Below are 23,219 nucleotides of genomic sequence, written 5' to 3'. Positions count from 1 at the left end.
GTGAGGGTGTCAGATCTTAGAGTTACAGACAGTTGTTAGCTGCCATGTGGGTGCTGGGAATTGAACCCGGGTCCTCTGGTAGAGCAATTGGTGCTCTTAACCACTGAGCCATCACTCCAGCTCTGCGCCCCCGCCCCCGCCCCCCCCCTTTTTTTTTTTTTGGTTTTTCAAGACAGGGTTTCTTTGTGTAGCTTTGCACCTTTTCTGGATCTTGCTCTGTAGCCCAGGCTGGCCTTGAACTCACAGAGATCCGCCTGGCTCTGCCTCCTGATTTAATCTGGGATTAAAGGCGTGCGCCACCACCGCCAGGCGCAAGTATTTTCTTAAAGGACCAAATAATCAGTATTTTAGATTTGCAGACCAGGAGGTAAAATTGATATTGTGTAGGTACTTCTAACTATTAAAAATGTAACCATGTCTATATGTAAGACTCAGTTTTAGATATTGAACTGAACAAAAATAAGCAGCTACCCAGATCAGGCTTGTATACTGTGCTTATTGACTTTGATTCTACTAGGGAAGGAGAAACTGAGCACTTTATATTACCCAATCATATTCTAGATTTTTCTTAAGAAAAAGTATAGTTATTCAGGCATCTTTAGAACAGCTTATGATAGCATCTTCTGTCATGCAGTATTTGTTATTATCTTTCTTTTTCAGGGATGTTCACACCAGACTACAAGAAAGAGCTCTTAGATAGCTTACAAAAACGTAGTCTGTTTTCTCTCACTCTACTATAAGTTATGAATGGTTAGTTCACAGTAGAATATATCAGTTTCTCTTCTTTCTCTCAGCTGCGTTTGGATGAAGCACAGGAAGCAGAATGCCAGGTTTTGAAGATGCAGCTGCAGCAGGAACTGGAGCTACTGAATGCATATCAGAGCAAAATCAAGATGCAGGCTGAGGCCCAACATGATCGAGAGCTTCGAGAGCTGGAACAGAGGGTCTCCCTTCGCAGAGCACTCTTAGAACAAAAGGTATAGATAATAGAAGGAAGAGAATTTTTCTACTATTGGTTTTTTTTTTTTGTTGTTTTGTTTTGTTTTTCAAGACAGGGTTTCTCTGTGTAGCTTTGGTGCCTTTCCTGGAACTCACTCTGTATACCAGGCTGGCCTCAAACTCACAGAAATCCTCCTGCCTCTGCCTCCCAAGTGCTGGGATTAAAGGCGTGAGCCACCACCACCCGGCCTACTATTGGTTTTTAATCAAAAGAATTAAATATACGTGTGTGCTCACAAGCTTGGGGATGTGGGGGTGTATGTTTTTATTTTCTTTGAATATGTGTGTATCGTGTATTGTCTGTACAAGTGCATGTTTGTGTGTGAGTGCAGGCTTATATGCCATAGCATTGTGGAAGTCAGAGAAGGATGTCAGGTGTCATTCTTCACTTTGCGTCTTGTTATGGTAGCTGGCCCACAAGTTCTGGGGATCTCTTGTGCTTTCCATCTCACCATAAACACAGTGGAATTACAGATATGCCTTTTCATGCTTTGCTGCCTTCTTTTTTTTTTTTCTTTTTTTCTTCTTGAGACAAAGTTTCGCTATGTAGCCCTGGCTGGCCAGGAACTCTATGTAGACCAGGCTAGCTTTAAACTCACAGAGAAGGTGCAGCAGTATACCTGGCTGTGTCTGGGTTTCACATAGGTTCAGGAGATCTGGACTCAGGTCCTCATACTTGCATGTCAAATACTTTTACCTCCTGAGCCATCTCCATAGCTCTGGTTCGTTTTTTGTGGCAGGGTCTCACTCCGTAGCCCTAGCAGGCCTTGAATTTTCTAGATAGACAAGACTGGCCTTGAACTCAGAGCTCTCCCTGCCTCTACAGGTGTTGGGATTAAAGAATTGCACCACAACACCCAGGCTCACAGCTTTTAATTATTTGGACTGAGGGAATGAGCCTCAGGTCTTGCTCTTACAAGACAAGAACTCTACTAATATCAACAGGGATTGAGTTAGATCTTTCGTTAGTTCTAATTTTGTAGTTTAAGTATTCAATAACGAACTTTTTAATTAATGAGTTCTAAACCTCAAAGAAATATTAATGGATAAAGATTATGAGCTGTGAGAAGACTAAGACTTGAGACCTTGGAGGTATGAAGGAGCTGCTGAAACAACTCAGTGATCTGGAGGTGGAGCTGTCTCAAATTCTGGTTGACATGTGTCTCTGTGCTAAGCTTTCCAAGTTCGGAGTTGTCCACAAATCATTCGTGTCCTCACCATCATTAACCAGACTCAGAAAGAAAACCACAGAAAATTCTATAGGGACAAGTACAGGCCCATGGACCTCTGGCCCAAGAAAAAATGAGCCATGCACCACTGAACCCAGCGAGAAACTGAAGAAAGGAAGTAATGGCTATACCCACTGTGCAAGTACTTTATCAGGGCCTGGGGTCCAAAAACAATAACACATAAAAAATGAACGGTGTGTGGTGGCACATACCTATAATCTAAGCCCTTGGGATGTGGGTGTGGATGCAGGAGGACAGGAGTTCAAGGTCATCCTTGCCTACATAGCAGGTTTGAGGCCAACCTGGGCTACGTGAGAGCTTGTCTCAATACAGACAAAAAAAATATGAAGCTATGTGAAGATCATGGAACTATGAGAGGAGCAATGCTTTCTCCGTTTCCCTTACTTCTTTGTCTGCCTAGCTCTACCTAAGGAGGCTGCAGAAAGACTGACATGAGGAATAAGAATTGCAGGGATTGCCTGAAAGAGAGAGAGAGAACCAGGAGTATATATATAAACTTTAAGTCTGTCTGAAACTGTACAGCTAGTGGGAAATTACTGAGGAACAGAAGTTAAAACCAGTTCCACAAGCTGAAAAATTATACATCTTATACATCTAGATTCATCATTACTGTTTGGAGCTTTGGCGGGTGGGGGTGGAGGGGGGTATGGAGACAAGTCTTATAGTTTAAGTTGGCCTTGAACTCTCCTCAGAGTTGTTTCCACCTTAGCGTTGGGATTACAAGCATGCAGCATCATGTTAGCATGTCTTTACTTTTTCTGACTTATTGTCAGATATATTAGAAAACAGACCTAGAATCTTGAAATTAATTTGTCATTCAAAGTACTAAGGTATATGTATTTCTGTCTGTCTGTCTGAGAGAGATTGATTTAGTAAAAGGATATTAGCAAAAGATTTTTGAGTTTAAAAAGGGAAGGCATTCGTTATGAGAAATGGTAGTCATTTATATACGGAATTCAGTGATACTTTCCAAAGTTCTTGAGCAGTAAATTCACAATAGCTGATGTAGTATTAGTCCATTGTGCATTGTTAGTACTTGCCTATTGGTCATCTTAAAATTGCCATCCATTGTTTTGAACCATTGCCTTGTAAAGTTTTGTGTTCATGTAGTTCTTGTAATAAAAATAGAATACATTTGTGTGTGTGTGTGTGTGTGTGTGTGTGTGTGTGTATTTTTGCTTATAATTACTGTTAATCAATAAATTAATATTTATTTGTTTATTTACTTCAATCAAGCCTGGTGGCACAGGCTTACAATCTCAACTACTGGGGAGGCCAAGGCAGGATAATTGCAAGTTCAAAGCCATAATGGGCAACTCAGCAAGACTCTGTATTAAAAAAAGAAAAGCAGAAGCCAGATTGTGGCAGCAGCGGTACACTTGGGAGGCAGAGGCAGGCAGATCACTGTCTGTCTCTTAGCTTGGTCTATGGAGTGAGTTCCAGGACAGCCAGAGCTACACAGAGAAACCCTGTCTTGGGGTGGTGAGGGGGAGTTAAATAAGTAAATAAAAGTAGGGCGGGTGAGATGGCTGAGCATTTGCTGCCAAGCTTGACAAGCTGTGTGTGATCCCCAGGACCCACCTCAACTGTCATCCACCTCCTCTGCTATCCCTCTCCTTCCTTCTCTCCCCTCTCTTCTCCTCCTCTGACTTCTCCTCTTTTTGATGCAAAACATTGCACATACTAAGCACATGCTCTATGACTGAGCAATACTTCCAACCCTAGTTCTTCAAATTTTATAAAGTCTTATTTCAACTCTTACCTCCAGATGAATAGCCTCCTGGGTGCTGGGATAACAGGTGTGCATCGCCAAGCCCAGTCAATTTAAAAAGCCGAAAGAAAACTTTCTGTTGCATGGATGAGTTGACCATCAGAATCTACTGATTAATATTAATATTACTCAAAACATGGGCCTGGAGGATGGCTTAGTGGTTAAGAGCACTGGTTTGATTTCTAGCACCCTTATAATAGATCATATCCACCTGTAACTCCAGTTTCAGAGGATCAGACATCCATTTCTTTTATGGTGCACACATGGTGCAGACAAAAATGTATATATACATAAATAAAAATAATTTAAAATGTTTTTGTTTAATCAAAAGAAGGATCAAGCCATGCATGGTGGCACATATCTGTAATTCTAGCACTTGGCAGGCTGAGGCAGGAGGATGCAAAGTTCCAGCATAGCTTGAGGTACATAAAGCAATGGACTCTTTGAACAGACACACATTTTATGTGATGTAAAATGTAGTATCTAGGTGGTAATTTTTTCTAGCTTTCGGGAGATCTGGGGTTCAATCACCAGTAGTGACTTCATCCACCCCCAACCCAATTTTGTTTTGTTTTGTTTTCTTTGAAGAAAGCTGATAAGATGGTACACCATACCATGATTCAGCATGGTAACCATATCATGCTGAATCCATTTCTTGTGCAGTTTGATTTAAGACGTGGATATACTGTCCTCTGTCTGGCACAGAGAGTTCTGACTGATGCAAGAAAGATAATGAGTTTTGGCCAGTTTATATCAATAATGACCAATTAATCAGTCAATCCTTATTTAACCTAAATATAAACATCCCTCTGGATCTACCAGTTTATAGCAAATACCAAGTAGAGCACAGGAGAAAATACTAAATGATGGCATCAAGATATAATTGGTCAGCTGGGTGGTAGTGGCGCACACCTTTAATCCTAGCACACGGGAGGCAGAGGCAAGCAGATCTCTGTGAGTTCGAGGCCGGCCTGGTCTACAGAGTGAGTTCCAGGACAGGCTCCAAAGCTACACAGAGAAACCCTGTCTCAAAAACAATATATATATATATATATATATATATATATATATATATATATATATGATCAAATCCAGAATTTAGACATTTTTATAGGACAAGTGAACCAGTTTACAAGTGACTGGTGAGGGGAATGGACAGGCTGCTATAGACTTAAAAAAATTAAAGACATCTGGAGAGGTGGAATGGGGGGGGGATGGGGGAGGGGGGGGGCGAGAGTGGAGAAAGGGGAATCTGTGGCTATTATGTTGAACTAAATGATGTTGTAAAATAAATTTACTTAAAAAAAAAAAATTAAAGACAAATAACAAAATGAATGGTTTTTGTTTGGACCTCAATCCAAATAAAAAAATTATCAACAAGACTTTTGAGATAATAAGAGAAATTTAGATACACACTAAAAATTGGTTATCAATTTATTAGATATCACAACGAAGTGGTTATTTTGTTAACTATAATCAATATGAGGTCAAAAAGTACAATCTGGCTGGGTACTCCAGAGGGAGGGTCAGGTAGGTTGTGAGTTCAAGGCCAGCTAAGACTACACAGTGAGACCCTGTCTCAAATCCTATTTGTACTTAAGAATAGAATGTCTTTCAAAAACTGTAAACACTTTCTCTATTAAAAAAAACAAAAGTAGTTTTGGCAATGGTGGCACACACCTGTAATCCCAGTGTATCTTTTAAAACAATTTTCAGTATAATTCATAGAAAAGCTGTTGATCGGCCGGGCGGTGGTGGCGCACGCCTTTAATCTCAGCACTGGGGAAGCAGACCCAGGCAGATCTCTGTGAGTTTGAGGCCAGCCTGGTCTACCAAGTGAGTTCCAGGAAAGGCGCAAAGCTACACAGAGAAACACTGTCCCGAAAACAAACAAACAACAACAACAACAAAAAGCTGTTGATTGTTTTGAGTAGTTATTGCTGCTTTAGCTTATAGATCTGAAACATAAATTGATATTTTTACTCCCTTTTCCTACCCTGACAGATTGAAGAAGAGATGTTGGCTTTGCAGAATGAACGCACAGAACGAATACGTAGCCTGCTTGAACGTCAAGCCAGAGAAATTGAAGCTTTTGACTCTGAAAGCATGAGACTAGGTTTCAGTAACATGGTCCTTTCTAATCTCTCCCCTGAGGCATTCAGCCACAGCTACCCAGGAGCTTCTAGTTGGTCTCACAATCCTACTGGGGGTCCCGGACCTCACTGGGGTCATCCCATGGGTGGCACACCACAAGCTTGGGGCCATCCAATGCAAGGTGGACCCCAGCCTTGGGGTCATCCCTCAGGGCCAATGCAAGGGGTCCCTCGAGGTAGCAGTATGGGAGTCCGCAATAGCCCCCAGGCTCTGAGGCGGACAGCTTCTGGGGGACGGACAGAACAGGGCATGAGCAGAAGCACGAGTGTCACTTCACAAATATCCAATGGGTCACACATGTCTTACACATAATAATTGAAAGTGGCAATTCCGCTGGAGCTGTCTGCCAAAAGAAACTGCCTACAGAAATCATCACCGCAGCCTCCTCACTTGGGTACTACCATGTGGAAGCTGAGTGCATATGGTATATTTTATTCGTTTTTGTAAAGTGTTACGTTTTGTGTTTACTAATTGGGTTGTCATAGTATTTGGCTGCCGGGTTTTTGTGGTTGGCTTTTTGTTTCTTTGTTTTTAACTTTTGGAAAATTTTAAAAGTGGGAATAGATAAATATTTCATGTGTGTGGCAAAAAGAAATTGGCTTAATAGAAGGGGTTTTATCTGAAGAATGTCAAAATAAAATGAAGCAAACTGGCCTCAGTCATCACTTTAGGATGTCCATAGCCTAAGAAGTTTATTGGAAGATCTACAGCCTTCCTCCCTATTCCACAGTCTGTGAGCCACTGAGGGCAGGTAACATCTGTGCTGAAACACACCTCCACTCCTTACCAGTGTGTTTCCTTTCTTTATGAAATGGGCCTGACTTCCCAACCTCATTTGGACTAAAAAGCAGAAAACCATGAACATTAAAAGATTGTATTCACCTTTTCAGGTGGTTAAAAATCATGTAGTTCTTTGCTAAGTGCTTCAGAAGTTTGTCGCTGATTTTGTGGGTTCTATCATTATAAGATAGAGTTGCTTAAGGAGATCATAAGCTGTGTGGAGATTGCACTACCAAGCCTGTGAACTATCAGAGGGAAAAACCAGAAGGTCAGGGGACCCTGAAAGTTCCTGTGATAGATATGTTCAGCATGGAGTGAGGAGCTAAAGCCTCTCTATTCCTACATTTTGTCTCTTGTACAGTGAGATCTCATGCTACCCAAACTCTAAGACCCCAGACAGTACTTTTGCTTGTTGTACAAAAACAAAGACACTTAGCCAACACAGAGCAGATGCCAGAGGTATTTGAATGATGCCATATTTGTGAACTGCCACCTATTAGAATATTCATCACACTACACAGACATAATTTTATTACCCCCTTTTTGGCGTATGGGATTTCCTGTTTACAAGTAGCAATAGTTATTTATTTAGTTGCCACCAGGAGTCTGAGCCAATGCCTACCAGCCGCTGACTAATCCTCACACTGTGGGTGCCGCTTCGTGTGCAGGTCCTCTGTGTTCAGCCGCTGTTGTATTGCTGCGTACCTTACAGACTTAGTTCGATGGGGACCACCTTGGTCCATGTTAATATCACACAATAGCAGATCCCTTTCAGAAGTCTCCAGCTTAGTGCTGAAATACTACTGAGAAGAAACTAGTAGTTTGGTGAGTGAAAGAAAACAACAACAAAAATTAAAAGTAAGTTCTATAGTGGTCAGGGACCACTAACTGGGAAATGTGTTCTCTTTTTCAATGAAGGATCAATCCAGTGGTCTACGTCAGTGCTAGTTTGTCCTCTGGTTGCTTGTGGAGGGTGTGAGTTGGAGGTAGACAAGGGGCAGTGCCATTTTTAGTGACAGACCAGAGTTTCTTACAAGTTATTGCCCTGCTCCCCTTTCCGTTGTCTTGAAGAGCTCTTGTTGCTAACTCTGGGTCCTGCTTTTCCTGGAATTTAGAGGGTAAGAACACACTTAATCATACTTAGAACAAACTAGCGACCAAATTGTCATCTGCTACTATTGACGTTCTTTCTTTTCTTAACATTTTATGTCTTGTCCAGGTATGTCATTCCAGTCTCCATGACTTACCCCCTTAAGGAATTTCTGACTTTGGTTTGAGGGTTTCTGACACTAGTTAAAAGAAAAATTAGATCAGGGTGTAGTAGCACATGCTTATAATTCCAGCACTTGGGAAGTGGGAGTCTGGGGTTCAAGGCTGCCTTCATCTGTCTCACGAAGGGCAGAAAGAAAGATGCTATAATATAGATTCTTGGAAAACCAATAGAAGGTTGACAGTAAAGTTTACACACACTTCTAGGCAGGGTTTAAGCATGTTCTATGTCAGTTTTTAGGTGAAAAAATAACTAATGAAAGGGCTCTTAGTTTTCTGTCTTTTGCATTCAAAACACTATTCAAGAGTTTCAAACAAATTGAGAGCTCTATATATTTGGAGGAAATAAGGGAAAGCTTTAGATTTAATAGGATGTTCAAAACTATAACAGAAGGCCATCTTTTATAAGATGGTCTTATAAAACCATTAAAAACCATTTTTCATACATCTGGCCCCTATCTGCTCCCGGAGGGTTAGAATGGGAAAGCAAGTCAGATGTGAATTAAAAAATTCCTTCAGACTCCAAACTACTACCAGAGATACACTTTATAGTCCAGCTGTGAGCTTCACTTGGTCAGATTGAGTGACTGAGTCCATTTTGATCGTAATGCACTCATACTAGTGTGATTGAATACTATGTGTCATGTCCAATAGGAATTTCTGCCTTATCTAATTGTGTGGCACCCAGTTTTCCCATGTAGGTCATGATTATACGATCAATTTAGTTAAAATACATGTGGTTTGCAAAATGATTAAAATTAATAGGTTTGTGTGTTTGTAAGTGCTAACTTCTGAGGAATCATGTACACGGCAGAAATTATCACAGTTTTTAACTGGTAGCAGGAAATTTTGAAAGGGTTTGAAATACCCTGAAGATAAGGCAAGTACTATCTGGGGGTGGGGGGGAGTAGAAATGTAAACATTTGACCAAATTAGCACTACCTCCTCCCCAGTTAATTCACTTATTATATGTGTGTTGAAGAAAGTGAAAGTGTGGAAAAATGGGTAGTGCACCAGAAGTTATGGATATATTTCTAGTATCCAGAACCTAACAGGGAAACGTTTCTTGTTCTACCTTTCTTGGGTCAGCATTTTAAAAATACAAAGCTTCATATCTTAGATATTTTATTTCTCATTAAATTCACTGCCCTTTGCACATAACTTTTCTTTTAAACTTAGCTCTAACCCTAAATTGTGACATCAGAAAGTGTTTACACTGTGTAAACAATGTTTGCTGAAAGTGTGTTTATATTTTAGAGTTCCTATTCTGCACATTTCCATAACTAGAGATGAATAGTCCTGATTATAATGTCACATCCACAGATGAAACACACTTAGTCTCAAGTCAAGGCCTTGCTAGTAAGTGGGGCTTTGTACATCGTCATTATGATTTTTTGACTGCCTGGATACCAAGTAAACAACATTCAGAACACTAAAGAAACTGACCTACAGATCCATCCTGCTACTAACAAGTTTTTGTGTACATCCTTTTTTTTTTTTCCCAGATCTTAAGGCAGAATTTAGTAAGTTTGTGCTTCTGTAAATGTCTAGCATTTTAAACATATATAGAATACATTGTTTTGGACACTGGAATAATATGATTTATTTTCACCTATAAAAATGATTTCATTGTACTTGAACACCTTTGCATTTCTCCATTTGTGCCATTTACAAGTGGAAATAAATTGTATTATACCATGATCTACTGGCTTTTTAAAACTGTTACATATGCACATTTTTGGTATAGCTGTTTTCATTTGTGTATAGTGTGTGTGTGTGAGACAGAGTGTGTCTATATGTGTGTGTAGATGGATGGTTATAACTCACTCTATATATGTCTGCCAGGGTTCAGCTTTGAGTTTTGTTGTTTTCTTTTTTATCCTCTGTTAAGGCAAGGATGTGTCTGTTTTTAAAGAGTACTCTGGGCTGATATTTGTGAGATGATTAGTAGATGCAGTCTTTCTTTTTCAATCCCTTAGCACTTCTATTAGGAGAAAGTTAAGTAAAATGAAACCATAAATTACAATGTAGTAAAAATGTGATAGGGAAGGAGCCAGTTGGTGTTTCTTTGAGTTTGTTTTACAATGCAACAAAAGATACAAGCAGGAGAAAAGTGAACTGTGCAAAGAACACACTAGTGCTGATTCTGCAAAGGTAAAAAAGTCAGTCACATTCTTAATAGACCTTTTAGATTCTTAGTGCTGAATCCGTGACCCCCTCATTCCCTTTTCCTCTTAATAGCAATAGTTCTGTATTTTACTGAGGATCAAAACTGCCAAGAAAGAAATTACTACTAAAACATATCTAAGGTTCCCCTAAACTGTTAATTACAGGAGGTGGTCACTGGGAGAGAAGGCGTGAACTGATTTGAAGGGTTGTCTCCTTTTAAGTACTCTTCTTACTTGCTAATAGTAAGTTCCTTATGAACCTTCCACCCCTTCTGAGCCACTGCTGTTCAAGCAGAGATTTGGTCCAACACAACACCCCTTTCTTAGTTTCTTTTCTTTTGAGACAGGGTCTTGCTGTGTAACCCTTTCTGGTCTGGTAACTGATGTTTACCCAAGACCGACCTCAAATTCCTAGCACTCCTGTCCCAGGCTCCCAGGTAGTGGGATTCCAGGCCTGAACCACCATGCTCAGCCACAGCAACCCTTTCTTTTGGAGGTTTATAGTTCTGCATTTGACTCATGTTCAGAATGTGAAGTGTCCTAATGTATATTAAAGTCAGAAAAATAATATATTTAAGGTGTACTAAGTGTGAATCTTCTATAATGATGAAAATTTCTCACTTCTTACGTAGAGCCTTCTCTAAAGAGCAAAGTCAAAATTTGGGCTGTCATTGAGCTGCTTATCAAAATACAGATCAATATTGAGATAAACACAGAAGTCTCCCTTCCCTGGTTTAGCATTGCCTTTTAAAAGGCGCTCACCCTTAGTTAAGAACTGGAAATTCCCACCCTCGGATTCCTTAAAGGATGAAGAGTGTGCTGTACACTCAGCATACGTGCCTCTTGTATGCAAGGACTACTGATTGAAGTCTGTTTTGCTGTGTCTGGTTATGTTGTCTGCACTTTTATGAAGTCACTACAGTACATCTGCGTTGGAAATAATTATTAATTTGTAAAGAAATTTTTATTAAACACTGTAGAAAAAGAAAGTGAAGCTGAGAACTCTTCCTTTTGTGCATTTATATTTTCTGCTGAATTCTAATAGCCCACTTTTAAAGTTGTATTGACTTGTTTTTTCCTTTTTGATTATATTCAGATTTCCAAAGTTTTATTCAAATAAGTGGCTGGCCTTCAGATCATAAGAAATAGGCACCATATCTGCTGTTGCAGGCTTCTGAAACTTGCACTGCCCATCCATGCAAAAATAAGTATCTTAAGAAATAGAAACGGAATACAAACTGGGGAGCATGTACTATGTCACCATATCTGTTCACTGTTTGCAGCAATCCGAACTCGTGTGTGTGTGTGTGTGTGTGTGTGTGTGTGTGTGTGTGTGTGTGTGTGTGAGAGAGAGAGAGAGAGAGAGAGAGAGGGAGAGAGAGAGAGAGGGAGAGAGAGAGAGAGGAGAGGAGAGAGAGAGAAAGAGGGTTTTGCTTTGCTTTTAAATATACAAGGGGTTCTTTAACAGAGGAAAAGGTTAATCCTCTCCAGCCGATGCCCACTGGATATATAGTCTTTACATCTGTAGGTAGTTGAAATGTGGAGAGAAGAGAAGGAAAGACTTCTCAATGAATGAAAAAGGGTATCTTGATGCTCAAGAACCCCCCCCCCAGTACGGGTAATTCAACCTGCACAGTTTCCTTTCACTTGTAGTTTTAACAATTATGAGTGGAAATCATGTAATTATCTGTAAATATGTAGCTAACAAATTGACCTAGTTTCTGTATTTTTTGGTTTTGTACTAAAGTTTATAGGTCTGTGCCAGCTAGAGAGGTTGCTGTCATTGCTAGTTGTGATTCTAGCACCTAATCCTGACACCATCCTAGGTGACATTTTTAGAATTAATGGTTAAATGTTGTTAAACAGGGAGAAATGGAGCTTAATCATTGGTCAGGTTTGAAATCATTTGAAACTAAGTAATTTTATTTAATATGATGATTACATGTTGTCAGTCATGAGTGAGGTGTAGGGAGTCTCCCTCCCCCAGTGGCCATGTTTACAGAGTGTTTTGTCTATAAAGTGCAAGTGTGTTGATGTTTATGTAAATTATGCAGGTGATAACTATGGTTTGGACTGTTTATGGGCTCTTTTAACTGAATTTTAAAATGAAATGAACTATGCTTATTGCTGGCACACTGATCCCATTTCTGGAACATTTTTCCTACTTCCAGAATTCTGTATGTTCCTTGACATTACCCCACTTAACCTCCCTCCCTCTGATATGCCTTGTAGCTAAGATATTAAAGACTGTTGAACATAGATGAGGGAAATGCATTTCTTAAAAATCCATGAACCCTCAATTGTATGCTTTCAGTATTGTGTTATATGTTTCTATGGCAACTTTGAAGTCAGTGGTTTAGAAATGAGATACCAATGTTAATGAAAAGTATGTACTCTTTGCTTTTGCATGGCTTGGCTTAGTGTCCAAGGTATATTAGAGCCACTTGAAAGCATGAAGACCAGTTATACGGAAACAGGTTTCTCTCAGTGGCACACTTTGCTTTTTCTTCGCCCTCAAATACATTGCCTCGGCATGAACATTATTGTTAATATAAATTGCACATGGTCATCAAGCGAATTCTGTCATTTTGAAAGATGCAGCTCCCTGAGTTTGCAGTTTGGTTGGTCTCCATCTCAAATAACAGTGAGGGTACTGGAGCCCTTGCCCTTTCTCGGGGTCATAAACAGCTATCAGTTTATCAAGGCGTTGGCTGCCCTAGGGTAAGCCATGCTGTTGTCTTTTGCTGCCCATTCATTCCACATGTGCTGTTGTCCTTCTTGCACGTCATACTCTGAAAGAAATCATCACCCTTTCTTCCTAACAATTTAATTTTGTCTTTTTGTCCACATTAAATGGGAATTGTGCCTATTTAGATTGCCCCTCAATTTAAATACACATGTAACCCAAGCCAGAGACAAGGTGGAAAAACATTTTTTTCAAGTCCACTTGGCCAGTAATTTACCTAACAAACTGTTTTACCACATAATCTTGACACTTGATAGAAGAGCCTATTAGGAGTCACGGTGGTTTTATAGAGTAAAATCCAAGTGAAGGGGGATGTGTGGGGTTTCCATTAGGAAATAATTTTGTTCTTATTTTACTTTTTGTGATCCTTCTCTGCTAGTTTTAGAATAGGTTAATTCTCTTTTTTTTTATTTTTTTAGGGAAATTTTTACAAAAACAATGGTCTGATGTAAATAACATTTTAAAGTACAGTGCACATAACTTGCCTAGGCTGTTCCAACCTGACTATTTGTAAATGCTTTAGAGTTTCTAAATTAACACTTGTGTTGCTAAATCCTATTTATGTAAGTCTGAAAAGGTTTTTAACCCATATAAAACATTTAAATAATGCAGGTTATAATGAGCAAGTTAGCTTTGAGAACCCCTCCTTTTAGTATATGAAAAAGCCTAATGCGCACTAAGAGGTTGGAGAGACTATGAGAAATATGTATAGTGTATATTTTAAACAGCTTTGCTTGTATTGTGAAGATTTAAGAACAAACTTGAGATTTTTAAAGTTAACTATTAACACAGTTTTAACATAAGTTATCCCACTGGGTTTAAAAGCATCTTGAATGTATAACCCTTCTATAACCCAGGTTGGTTTCTGCTTTTACCGAATCATCCAAACGTTATTTATATTTTTAGTTTTATGTATTCATTTCTTTTCGGTTTCCTCAAACAGCATGGGGTTTTTTGTTTGTTTGTTTGTTTGTTTTTTTTTCTTTTTTTTTTCTTTTTGCACATGTAGAAATTTAAAAAAAAAAGAAGGAAATTAATACATGATTTTTCTCTGGATTTTCTTCACTTTAGTCTTTCTACTACTAACCTCTTAAAGGCCATGGCATTCCATTTGCTTATTTGTGCAAATGCCAGGGTTGGTTTTTATTTTTATTTTTGCTATTTACCTAAAAAAAAAATGCTTCAGTCAATTGCTTTTTTTATTTAAAATTTAAAAAAAAAAGAAAGAAAGAAAAAAAAAAAGCTGTAACCTTATCATTTCTGAGTAGACCACTGAGAGAGAAATGCACACCTGTCGGCCCAGGACCAGCTTCGATGGCTAAAGGGAATATTTTCACTAAGTAAGATGTTCTGTACAAAACGTGGTGTATGGTACCCACAGTCTGTTTGAGTTATTCCCACAAGTCAGGTCCTGATAAGTGAGGGTTATCAGCTAACTGATGTGTTATCATTGAGGTTCGTCAATGAATTTGTACATTTCTAGTTCCCTTTGGTGAAGGGGAAAGTGATGATTTTGCAAGACCTAGATTTTGGCTTGGTTTCTTGCCTCCTTGTTTGGCAGCCTTCATCTTTTCCTAAAGCCCTTGAGCCTGTAGGGTTTTCATAGTGGACAAAGGACTTACGGTCGTTTAAAATGGAGAGATTTGGGGAAGGGCAAGAGATTATCATATAAACACACAGTATCCTAACACTTTTAATGGTGGATAATTTTGAGTAAACCCAGTCCTTTCAAATTGTAGACTAAACAGATGCCCACAGTGGAGGCTTACCAAGGGTTGCGATGAGGAAGAAGCCTCTCTCCCTCACTGTCAGCACCAGCTGGGAAAGGTGACTGCGGGTGTGCATTTTCCTTTTCATAGAAATGGTCCACAGCACTAACTGGTAAGGCTTATTGTACAGTATATTGTCAGTATTCTTCTGGTTCAGCATACCTTATAGTTCGTATATAACCTGTATTAATTGTATAGATTGTGCATTTAAAGCTGTTACCAAGTTGTCAGAATCTTAAGAACGAAAACAGGTCATATGTAATATTTTGTTTGTAAGTATCCTTTGTATCATAGCAAAGGAAATGTTTAAAAGATCAACTGTAATAAAAGTAATTTTAGTACACAGAGTGTCCACTCTTTTTTAAATTTTAAAATTTATGTCCTTTTATGTGTATGGATACTTTGCCTGCATGTATGTTTGTGTACTGTGTGTGTGTGTGTGTGTGTGTGTCTGTGTCTGTGTCTGTGTCTGTGTCTGTGTCTGTGTCTGTGTGTCTGTCCCTGGTGCCTGAAGAGGTCGGAAGAGGGCATCAGATTCCTGGAACAGGAGTTAGAGACTTGGTGAGCCACCATATGAACGCTGGGAATTGAACCTGGGTTCTCTGAAAGAGCAGAAAGTGCTTTTCTCTATGCTACCTTGGCTGGCCTTGAACTCAGAGATCCACCTGCCTCTGCCTCCCAGGTGCTGGAATTGAAGGTGTGTGCCACCATGTCAGGCAAAGCAAGTGCTATTAACCACTGACCCATCTTTCCAGTTCAGTTTTTTAGTGATTTTTCTTCCCATAAAGATATTTCAGTTCTGATCTACAGGCACAGTGCTAGATTATGAGCTGCCAGCACCCCCCCACCCCCCCACCAACGTGAGTATGGGAGATTTAAATGGTAATGGTGCTAGGGACTGACCCTAAGGTCTTTAACACAGTAATCGTGTTCTTCCATTCGGCTTCATCCCCAGCCCTCTTTTAACTTGTTTTTAAGCATTGACATCATACTTCCTTTGGGGGGGGATGCAAGTCAGAGAACAGTCTGTCAGGTTTGGCAAGCACTTTTACCTTTTACCTTCTGAGCCATCCTACCAGCTCTATCTTTGTCATTTTCAGAAGGTCTCACCCTGTAGACCAGACTGGCCTGGAACTCAGTTGCCTCTACCTCTGGTCAGTTAAAGGTGTGTGCAACCACATTCAGCTTCTTTAAAATTTTTAACTAGGAGATCTGCTTGCGCCTTTTTAGTACTAGGATTAAAAGGCCTCTTAACTGTAGCACAGGGTCTTGCTGAGTTTCCCAGGCTGACCTTGAACTTTCCTCCTGCTTCAGCCTCCCAAGTAGTTGAATGTGCCTCTGTCACATTATGTGGTGGAACCAAAATTTAGACCCCAGTTTTCTCTTCAGTGTTTCCGCCTAAGTGTAGAAGAAATCAAGGTGGTTAAAATACAGAATGTTTTTGCTTTGCTTCTACCGTTCAGTTTCCAGCAGGAGAGATTTCCTTTCCCTCAGTTCCCTGCTCCCTCTTCCTAAACAGTAGAGACAGCAAGAACATAAACATCACAGATGTCAGCTAGCTCCATGGCACTTGTGCAGTACCTCATCTCAAGGATGCTCCAGACCCAGTCTTCCTGTTTGTGTCCTGGCAGTTAACGGTGGCACTTTAATTTCTACTCTTTTTGGTTTTTTGAGACAGGGTGTCTCTGTGTAACAGCTCTGGCTGTTCTGGAACTTGCTTTGTAGACCAGGCTAGTCTCAAATAGAGATCTATCTGCCTCTATCTCCTGAGTGCTGGGATTAAAGGCGTGCACCACCACCACCACCACCACCACCACCACCACCACCACCACCCCACCTCCGCCTTTTTTTCCCCCCAATGCTTGTTTTTAGTGAATAGAAGGAGTCAAGGTTGCTAAGGGAACTATCAGCTGTATGTGGGGGCTACACACACAGTGACTGGAGATTTTTACAGATGGATGTATATGTCTCCCTTTGGAGTCCTACTCCCAACAGCTCTGAAGAGAAATTTCTGTGGGTTTTTGTGGAGGGTAGGGGTGGGGTGTTTGCATGTATGTTTGAGCACCACATCTGTATCTGGTGCCCCAGAGGCCAGAGGAGGGCATCAGGTCCCCTGGAACTAGAGTTACAGGTGGTTGTGGGTGCTGGGAATCCCAGATCCTCTGGAAGAGCAACCAGTGCTCTTAACCACTGAGCCGACTCTCCAACCCCATAATTTCTGCTTTTGTTACTATCTTTTACAAAGTCTAAGATGGACATGTCCCACTACTGTTTCAGACAGGAACTTGTCAAGGAAAAGCAATTTATTTATGACATAATTAAAGATGGCTGGGTTGGGATTGTAACAGTTGGAGATAGTTGGTCCTGAAACCTTACATCCAAATCCCAGTACAAAGAATTCAGAAGAAAATGTGGTGGGGCATGGTGGCACACGCCTTTAATCCGAGCACTCAGGAGACAGGTGGATCTGTGAGTTCGAGGCCAACCTGGTCTTCAGAGCTAGTTCAGGACAGTTAGGACTACACAGAAACCCTGTCTCTAAAACCCCCCCCCAAAAAAAAAAGAAAATGTGGGGGAGGGGCAGCACTTGGAGTTCAAGAGGACCTGAGTTCAGTCTCCAGAAGAGGGGAAGAGAAACTGGAATGCCTTTGCTACTCAGTGGGGCTGCCTTCCATTCTGGAGGGTGTACTTTCCACTTCGTTCTCTGGATCTGCTGAAAATAAGCCTTGATTACTTGTTCAAAAAACAAAAATAAACAAAACAAAACCAGGCTAAATCCTATTGCTAGGGAGGTTATGGAGACAGATCCCTGGGGCTCACTGGCCAGCCTGGTTTACTGGACAAGCTCCAGGTCAGTAAAAGATCCTGTCTCAAAAAAGGGGGAAGGGGACTGAGGATATGTATTAGCTCACAGTAGAGTTCCTGCACTGTATGTACAAGGCCTTGAGCTCTAGTCTAAGCAGCCCGTAAACCAGGTGGGGTAGTGCGTGACTCCAGCACTAGGAGAGAGGCAGTAGGCAAGAAGTTCAAGGTTATCCTCAACTACATAGTTTGAGGCTAGCCTGGGGTATATGAAACCCTGTCTTAAAAACAAAACAAAAACACCTGAGGTCCTCTGGCCACCAAACATTCACACATACAAAAGAACACTGGTTTGGGTTCAAATTTCAGCTCCATCACTGATTGTGAGGTCTTAAAAGTTCCACCTCTGGGGGCTCAGCACATGGCTCAATGGCAAAGTCCTTGCTGCTCAAGCATGAGGACCTGAGTTGGAATCCCCAGGACCCACGTGAAAGCGAGGCTCAGTGGTGTCGCATCTATAACTGCAGCAGTTGGTGAGGGGGTAATGAAAGCAGGAGGATCCTTGAAGCTTATTGGCCAGACAGCCTAGCCAATCAGTGAGTTCCAGGTTCAGTGAATGAATGTGAGGATGCCCAGTGGAGACCTCTGGCCTCCCCATGGACAGGCTGGCACATACACCCACACACATGCATACATCGTGCACACAAAATAATAAAAGCCACATCTCAGAGCTCAGTCTAGTAGAAATAAGTTTCAGCGAAAATGCATTGTGCAGTCTCTTAATTGTGTTTTCAGTGTGTCTGATGGGAAAGCAGGAACAGCTTCGTTAGAGGGATTCGAGTTGGAGAATGGCCTCCACAAGCTTTCACTGTCTCCCTTGGTCCCAGCAGACCTTACATACTAAAGCTCATCATGATTGCAGTCTCCTCCTATGAGGCAACTCATAAAATACCTCTTGGAGTCACTGAATGAATTTCTGAGGGAGTGCGCAGTTGAAACAGTTTTGCTATTGTAGCAGAGTAGCCTCAAACTCTAAATGCTTCCTATCTCAGCTTCCTGGATACTGAGATTACAGGTGTGTAAAAAGCCACGTTGGCTTTCCCGGGATCATCCCGAGTCTGTAGCTGCAGGTCATTATGTAACACACACACACACACACACACACACACACACACACACACACACACACACACTCATTACTCACTGGAACCTGCCTAAGAAGCTACCATTGATGACCAGGGAATTTTAAGTCTGCTGAGAAATTATTAGCTCATTAAACAGCTGCTTCTGCTTAGTGTTAGAATGACCGGTGCGTGCAGGAGGCTCTGTGAAACCTTCGGCAGGTAAGCTGAGCTCAGTACACAGTAGACTTGGGAAGACAAGCAACACAAATTTGTTCCTAGAGACTAAGAACACAGCTGGGCATAGTAGTGCATGCCTTTTTTTTTTTTTTAAGTATATTTTATTTTTATGTGCATTTGTGTTTTTGCCATGGGTGTTGGAGTCCCCTGAAACTGGAGTTACAGACAGATGTGAGCTGTCATGTGGGTGCTGGGAATTGAACTAGGATCCTTTGGAAGAGTAGTCAGTGCTCTTAACCCATGGGACTCCAGCCCCATGGTGCATATACGCCTTTAATCTCAGCATGTGGGAGGTAAAGGCAGGCAGATCTCTGTGAGTTCCAGGCCAGCTAGTTCCTGGTCTACAGAGTGAGTTCCAGGACAGTCAGGACTACACCTTGAAACACACACACACACACACACACACACACACACACACACACACACACACAGAGGAAAAAAAGAAAAGAAGAAAAAGATTTTCATTAGCAGGAGAGGTGGCTCAGTGGTCAACAGCATGTACTGCTCTTGCAAAGGTCCCAGGTTCCATTCCCAGCACCCACATCAGGTGTCTTACAGCCACCTGCTCCAGGGGTCCACTACCTCTCACCTCAGGCACCTGCACACAGGCCACAGACCCACCCCAGACATACATGTATAAATATAACAAGAATAATAAAAAATAATCTTAAAAAGAGACCTTCATTTGAAATGAGTCCATTCTCAGGTCTTAGTACATGTACCGTCATCACACAAGCCAAAGTCTAGCTTCAATATCTCACTGAAAACATGGAGCTTGCTAGTCTGGGGGCATTCATTGCATTTCTGGGTACATAGAGTCCTTGGTTCTATCTTCTCAAACCTTCTAAAAGCAAACCATGATAACCAGTAAAATGTTCTGATGTCATTCTCTGTGGCTTGACTACGGCCTTGCACAATCTCCTTGCCAACATGTAAAAGCAGCCGAGTGGCTCGTGTGTCTGCTTGCTCACGGCTCAGGGAGGACACCTCCGTGACTCTGAGGGTGTCTGACAAAGGGCCCTGTGGTCGGGTGGAAGACGAGCGTAGAGGAGCCTGTGATGCAGGCGGTTTTGAGGTTATACATGAAGTCAAGACAGCAGTTCCTGTTAAGTCCTCTTTTTAAGCAGCGTTTGGGTCTTAGGAAGGATGTCTTTACACAAAACGGATGTCTTCTCAAAAGAGAATTCTGGTGTTCTGTTTTTCATCCTGCTGTCTCTAGCCACTAGAAACCTACATATAAGTACTAAGTCTTTATGAGAATTGTTACAGGTTAGTACTGTGTGTGTACATGTGTGCAGGTGCACGTGAAGCGAATAGTCAATGTTAAATGTCTTCCTCCATTGTTCTCTATTTTTTTTAAATAATTTACTTTTATAAAGTGATTGTTAATAGGTATTTTGCCTGCACATATGTCTGTGTGAGGGTGTTGGATCCCCTGAAGCTGGAGTTACAGACGGTTGTGAGCTGCCATGTGGGTGCTCTGGAAGAGCAGCCAATGTTCTTAATCACTGAGCCTTCTCCCCAGTCCCTTAGCTTGGTCTTGATATCAACAGTAAGAACTTAGCATAGGTCTTCAGAGGCAACCATCTACTTCCTCTACTTTGACTCCCTGGGAGAAACAGAGGACTCCATACCCATTTCTTTCTCATAGTATTTACTTACTTATTTTTGGTTTTTGAGACATAGCCCTGGCTTGTTATGTAGCTGAGGCTGACCTTGAACTTCCTGCCTCTAACTCCCAAATGCTGGGATTCCAGGCAAAAGCCACCACACTCTGCTCAGTCTCGCTCCCGGGGTACCGTCTCCCTGAAGCCATTGCTTCCCAGGCGCATCCTCCTTTCCCCTTTGAAGATGCTCCTGAAAAACCAAGAGACCACAAGGCTGCCAGGGAGGAGGTCTGCGGGGAGCGGGATGGGGACCCACATGGAGACTCACTGGTCTTTCTTGGGGCTTGTTTTGTTGCTGCTTCCTTCAACTCAGAGCTTGTGTTTTGTTCAAAGAACTATAATTTCTCCACATAGTGTGCCTGGTTCTCCTCCAGCTGTTTCACAGGATTAGCCACTTACCCAAACTCACCCAATCTGGATGAAGGGCAGGGTCTCCCAAACCCTTCCTGCTTCAACAGAAATCACTGTTTCTGGTAAAGATGATCCTTTGCCCGTGTGTGTGTGTGTGTGTGTGTGTGTGTGTGTGTGTGTGTGTTGTTGTTGTTGTTGTTGTTTGTTTGTTTTTCTGTTTTGTTGTTTTGAGGTAGGGTCTCAAGTAGCCCATGCTGACCTCAAGCTCCTTCAGGGGTGACCTTGAACTTCTGAAGCTCCTGCTTCCCCCTCTGGGATTACAAGTGTGAACACGGGTTCACGCAATGCTGAAGACTGAGGCCAGGGCCTTGTGCATGCTGGGTAAGCACTCTGCCTACCGAGCTACATCTCCAGCCTTCAGCACTGGTCTCTGAATAGTAATGGAGAGGTTTTTCTTTTTTCAAATTATGTGAGCTAGACTTGGTGCTAGACAAAAGTGGTACACACCTTTAATCCCAGCACTCAGGGGGCAGAGCCAGGCGGATCTCTGTGAGTTCGAGGCCAGCCTGGGCTACAGAGTGTATTGCAGGCCCGCCAATGATACATTGTGAGATGCCATCTCAAAAAATAACAACAACAACAATAATAATAAATCATGGCTCCCTGAGAATACCCTGTATGAGGAGCATGAAGAAGAAATGCTTTAGGGTTAAACCAGTGGAGCTTAGGGCCCAAAGAACCTGAACAAGAGTTTCCTGCCATTCCTCTGGGAGCTCCAGGACCTACATCAGGGTAGAGGGTGGAGCTCCGTGCTCAAGGGCAGCCTGGGGTGTGTGAGGCTCTGGGTTTAACCACCAGCTCCACAAAAGAGAAGGAAAACTTACTGCAAGTCACACGCCCCTCCCTGGCAAGCTTGCCCATCTTAAAAAAATAAAATAAAATAAAATCCACCAGCCACACTTTCTTACAAGTGTTCTTTGGGAGAACTGGGATCCTGTGGTAGCTGGCCTAAAAAAAAAAAAAAATTGCCCAGATTTTTGCCATTAGGGACCCTTAAAGTGAGCCTTAGGGCTGAACTCCAGCCATCTGAGGATGGCAGATGGGACAGCAGGACCCTAATGAACTGACAGCCCTACGCTCCTGGATGTGGTGGCAGGGGTGGGTGGCCATGTGCCGGCCGGCAGCCCTCCCTTCACCAGGCCTGCCACCGTGACTGTGGTTCGCCGGCAACAGAAAACTTCCTCTTCAGAGCTCAGTTCCTTTTTATTTCTTTTGCTCAGAAATGATGAAAGAATGCCAGAGAGGGATGTGGGGGAGGGGCTAGGAGTGGAGACGATGGAAAAAAAAAGAACCTCTCACAATAGGATATGTGCCGTAGAAAACTGAATGCTGTCTGCATTACATCTTGGAGTGAGTTCAGCGTTTCTTATTTAATCTAAAAGAACAAGAGCAGACGACTGGGTCGGATGGTGCATGCCTTTAATTCCAGTGCTCTGGTGGATGTCCGAACCCGAGACCAGCCTGGTCTATATAGTGAGTTCCAGGTCAGGCAGAAAACAAAACAAAACAAATGAACAAAAAACAAGATTGGCAGGATAAGCTGATCCAAACCTGGGATCACAACCCCAGGATGTCCCAGGATGCCTTTTGCTGTGAAATACTCTTTGCTGATTTCAATCTAAAACTGGTGGCTTCTCTTCCATTGATAAAACTAAAACTAACTTCTGGGCTGGATTTATGTAGCTCAGTGGTAGAGTGTTTGCCTAGCAAGTGAGGTCCAAGCACTACAAATAAATAAAAAATATATAATTTCAGGGTAGATTTTTGAATCTTAACAACACGTGTTCGTGGATTCAGATGTACAACTGTCAAAATCAAAATAACTTTTAAAGCTTAATAGAATCCAAGATACGTAAGTCAGTCTGTGTGCTACACCTTATTTCACACTGGTCTTCAGCATTATTCCTCCTAAAACCAAATGCCCACTTAGTGGCCGAGCGGTGGGATCCAGAAAGCCGCTCTTCTGCCTTTTGAATAATTGAGCAGACAAAACTGGTAATGTGAGACACTCATAAATAGCTAGATTGTATTCATTAAGCTCTTGGGATTTTTCTCTCCTCTGCTCCCAGATC

General features: G+C 41.7%; 1 protein-coding gene across 3 annotated transcripts in view; it reads left to right on the top strand.

Moving 5' to 3' along the window:
* Taok1 (TAO kinase 1) overlaps positions 1-9,924 on the top strand; it is a 116,377-nt gene extending 106,453 nt beyond the window's left edge. For all 3 annotated transcript variants that reach the window (XM_028866822.2, XM_028866821.2, XM_037200857.1), the window contains 2 exons: positions 795-977; positions 6,025-9,924. In XM_028866822.2, coding sequence (XP_028722655.1) covers positions 795-977; positions 6,025-6,486 — 645 coding nt within the window. In that variant the 3' untranslated portion in view covers positions 6,487-9,924. The remainder of the gene's footprint in view (positions 1-794; positions 978-6,024) is intronic.
* Positions 9,925-23,219: the final 13,295 nt, after the last annotated feature.

This window comes from Peromyscus leucopus, chromosome 8b (genome assembly GCF_004664715.2).
Source record: "Peromyscus leucopus breed LL Stock chromosome 8b, UCI_PerLeu_2.1, whole genome shotgun sequence".
NCBI lineage: Eukaryota > Metazoa > Chordata > Mammalia > Rodentia > Cricetidae > Peromyscus > Peromyscus leucopus.
Note: the sequence above shows the minus strand (reverse complement) of the source record. Positions and strands in the feature narration are given on the sequence as shown.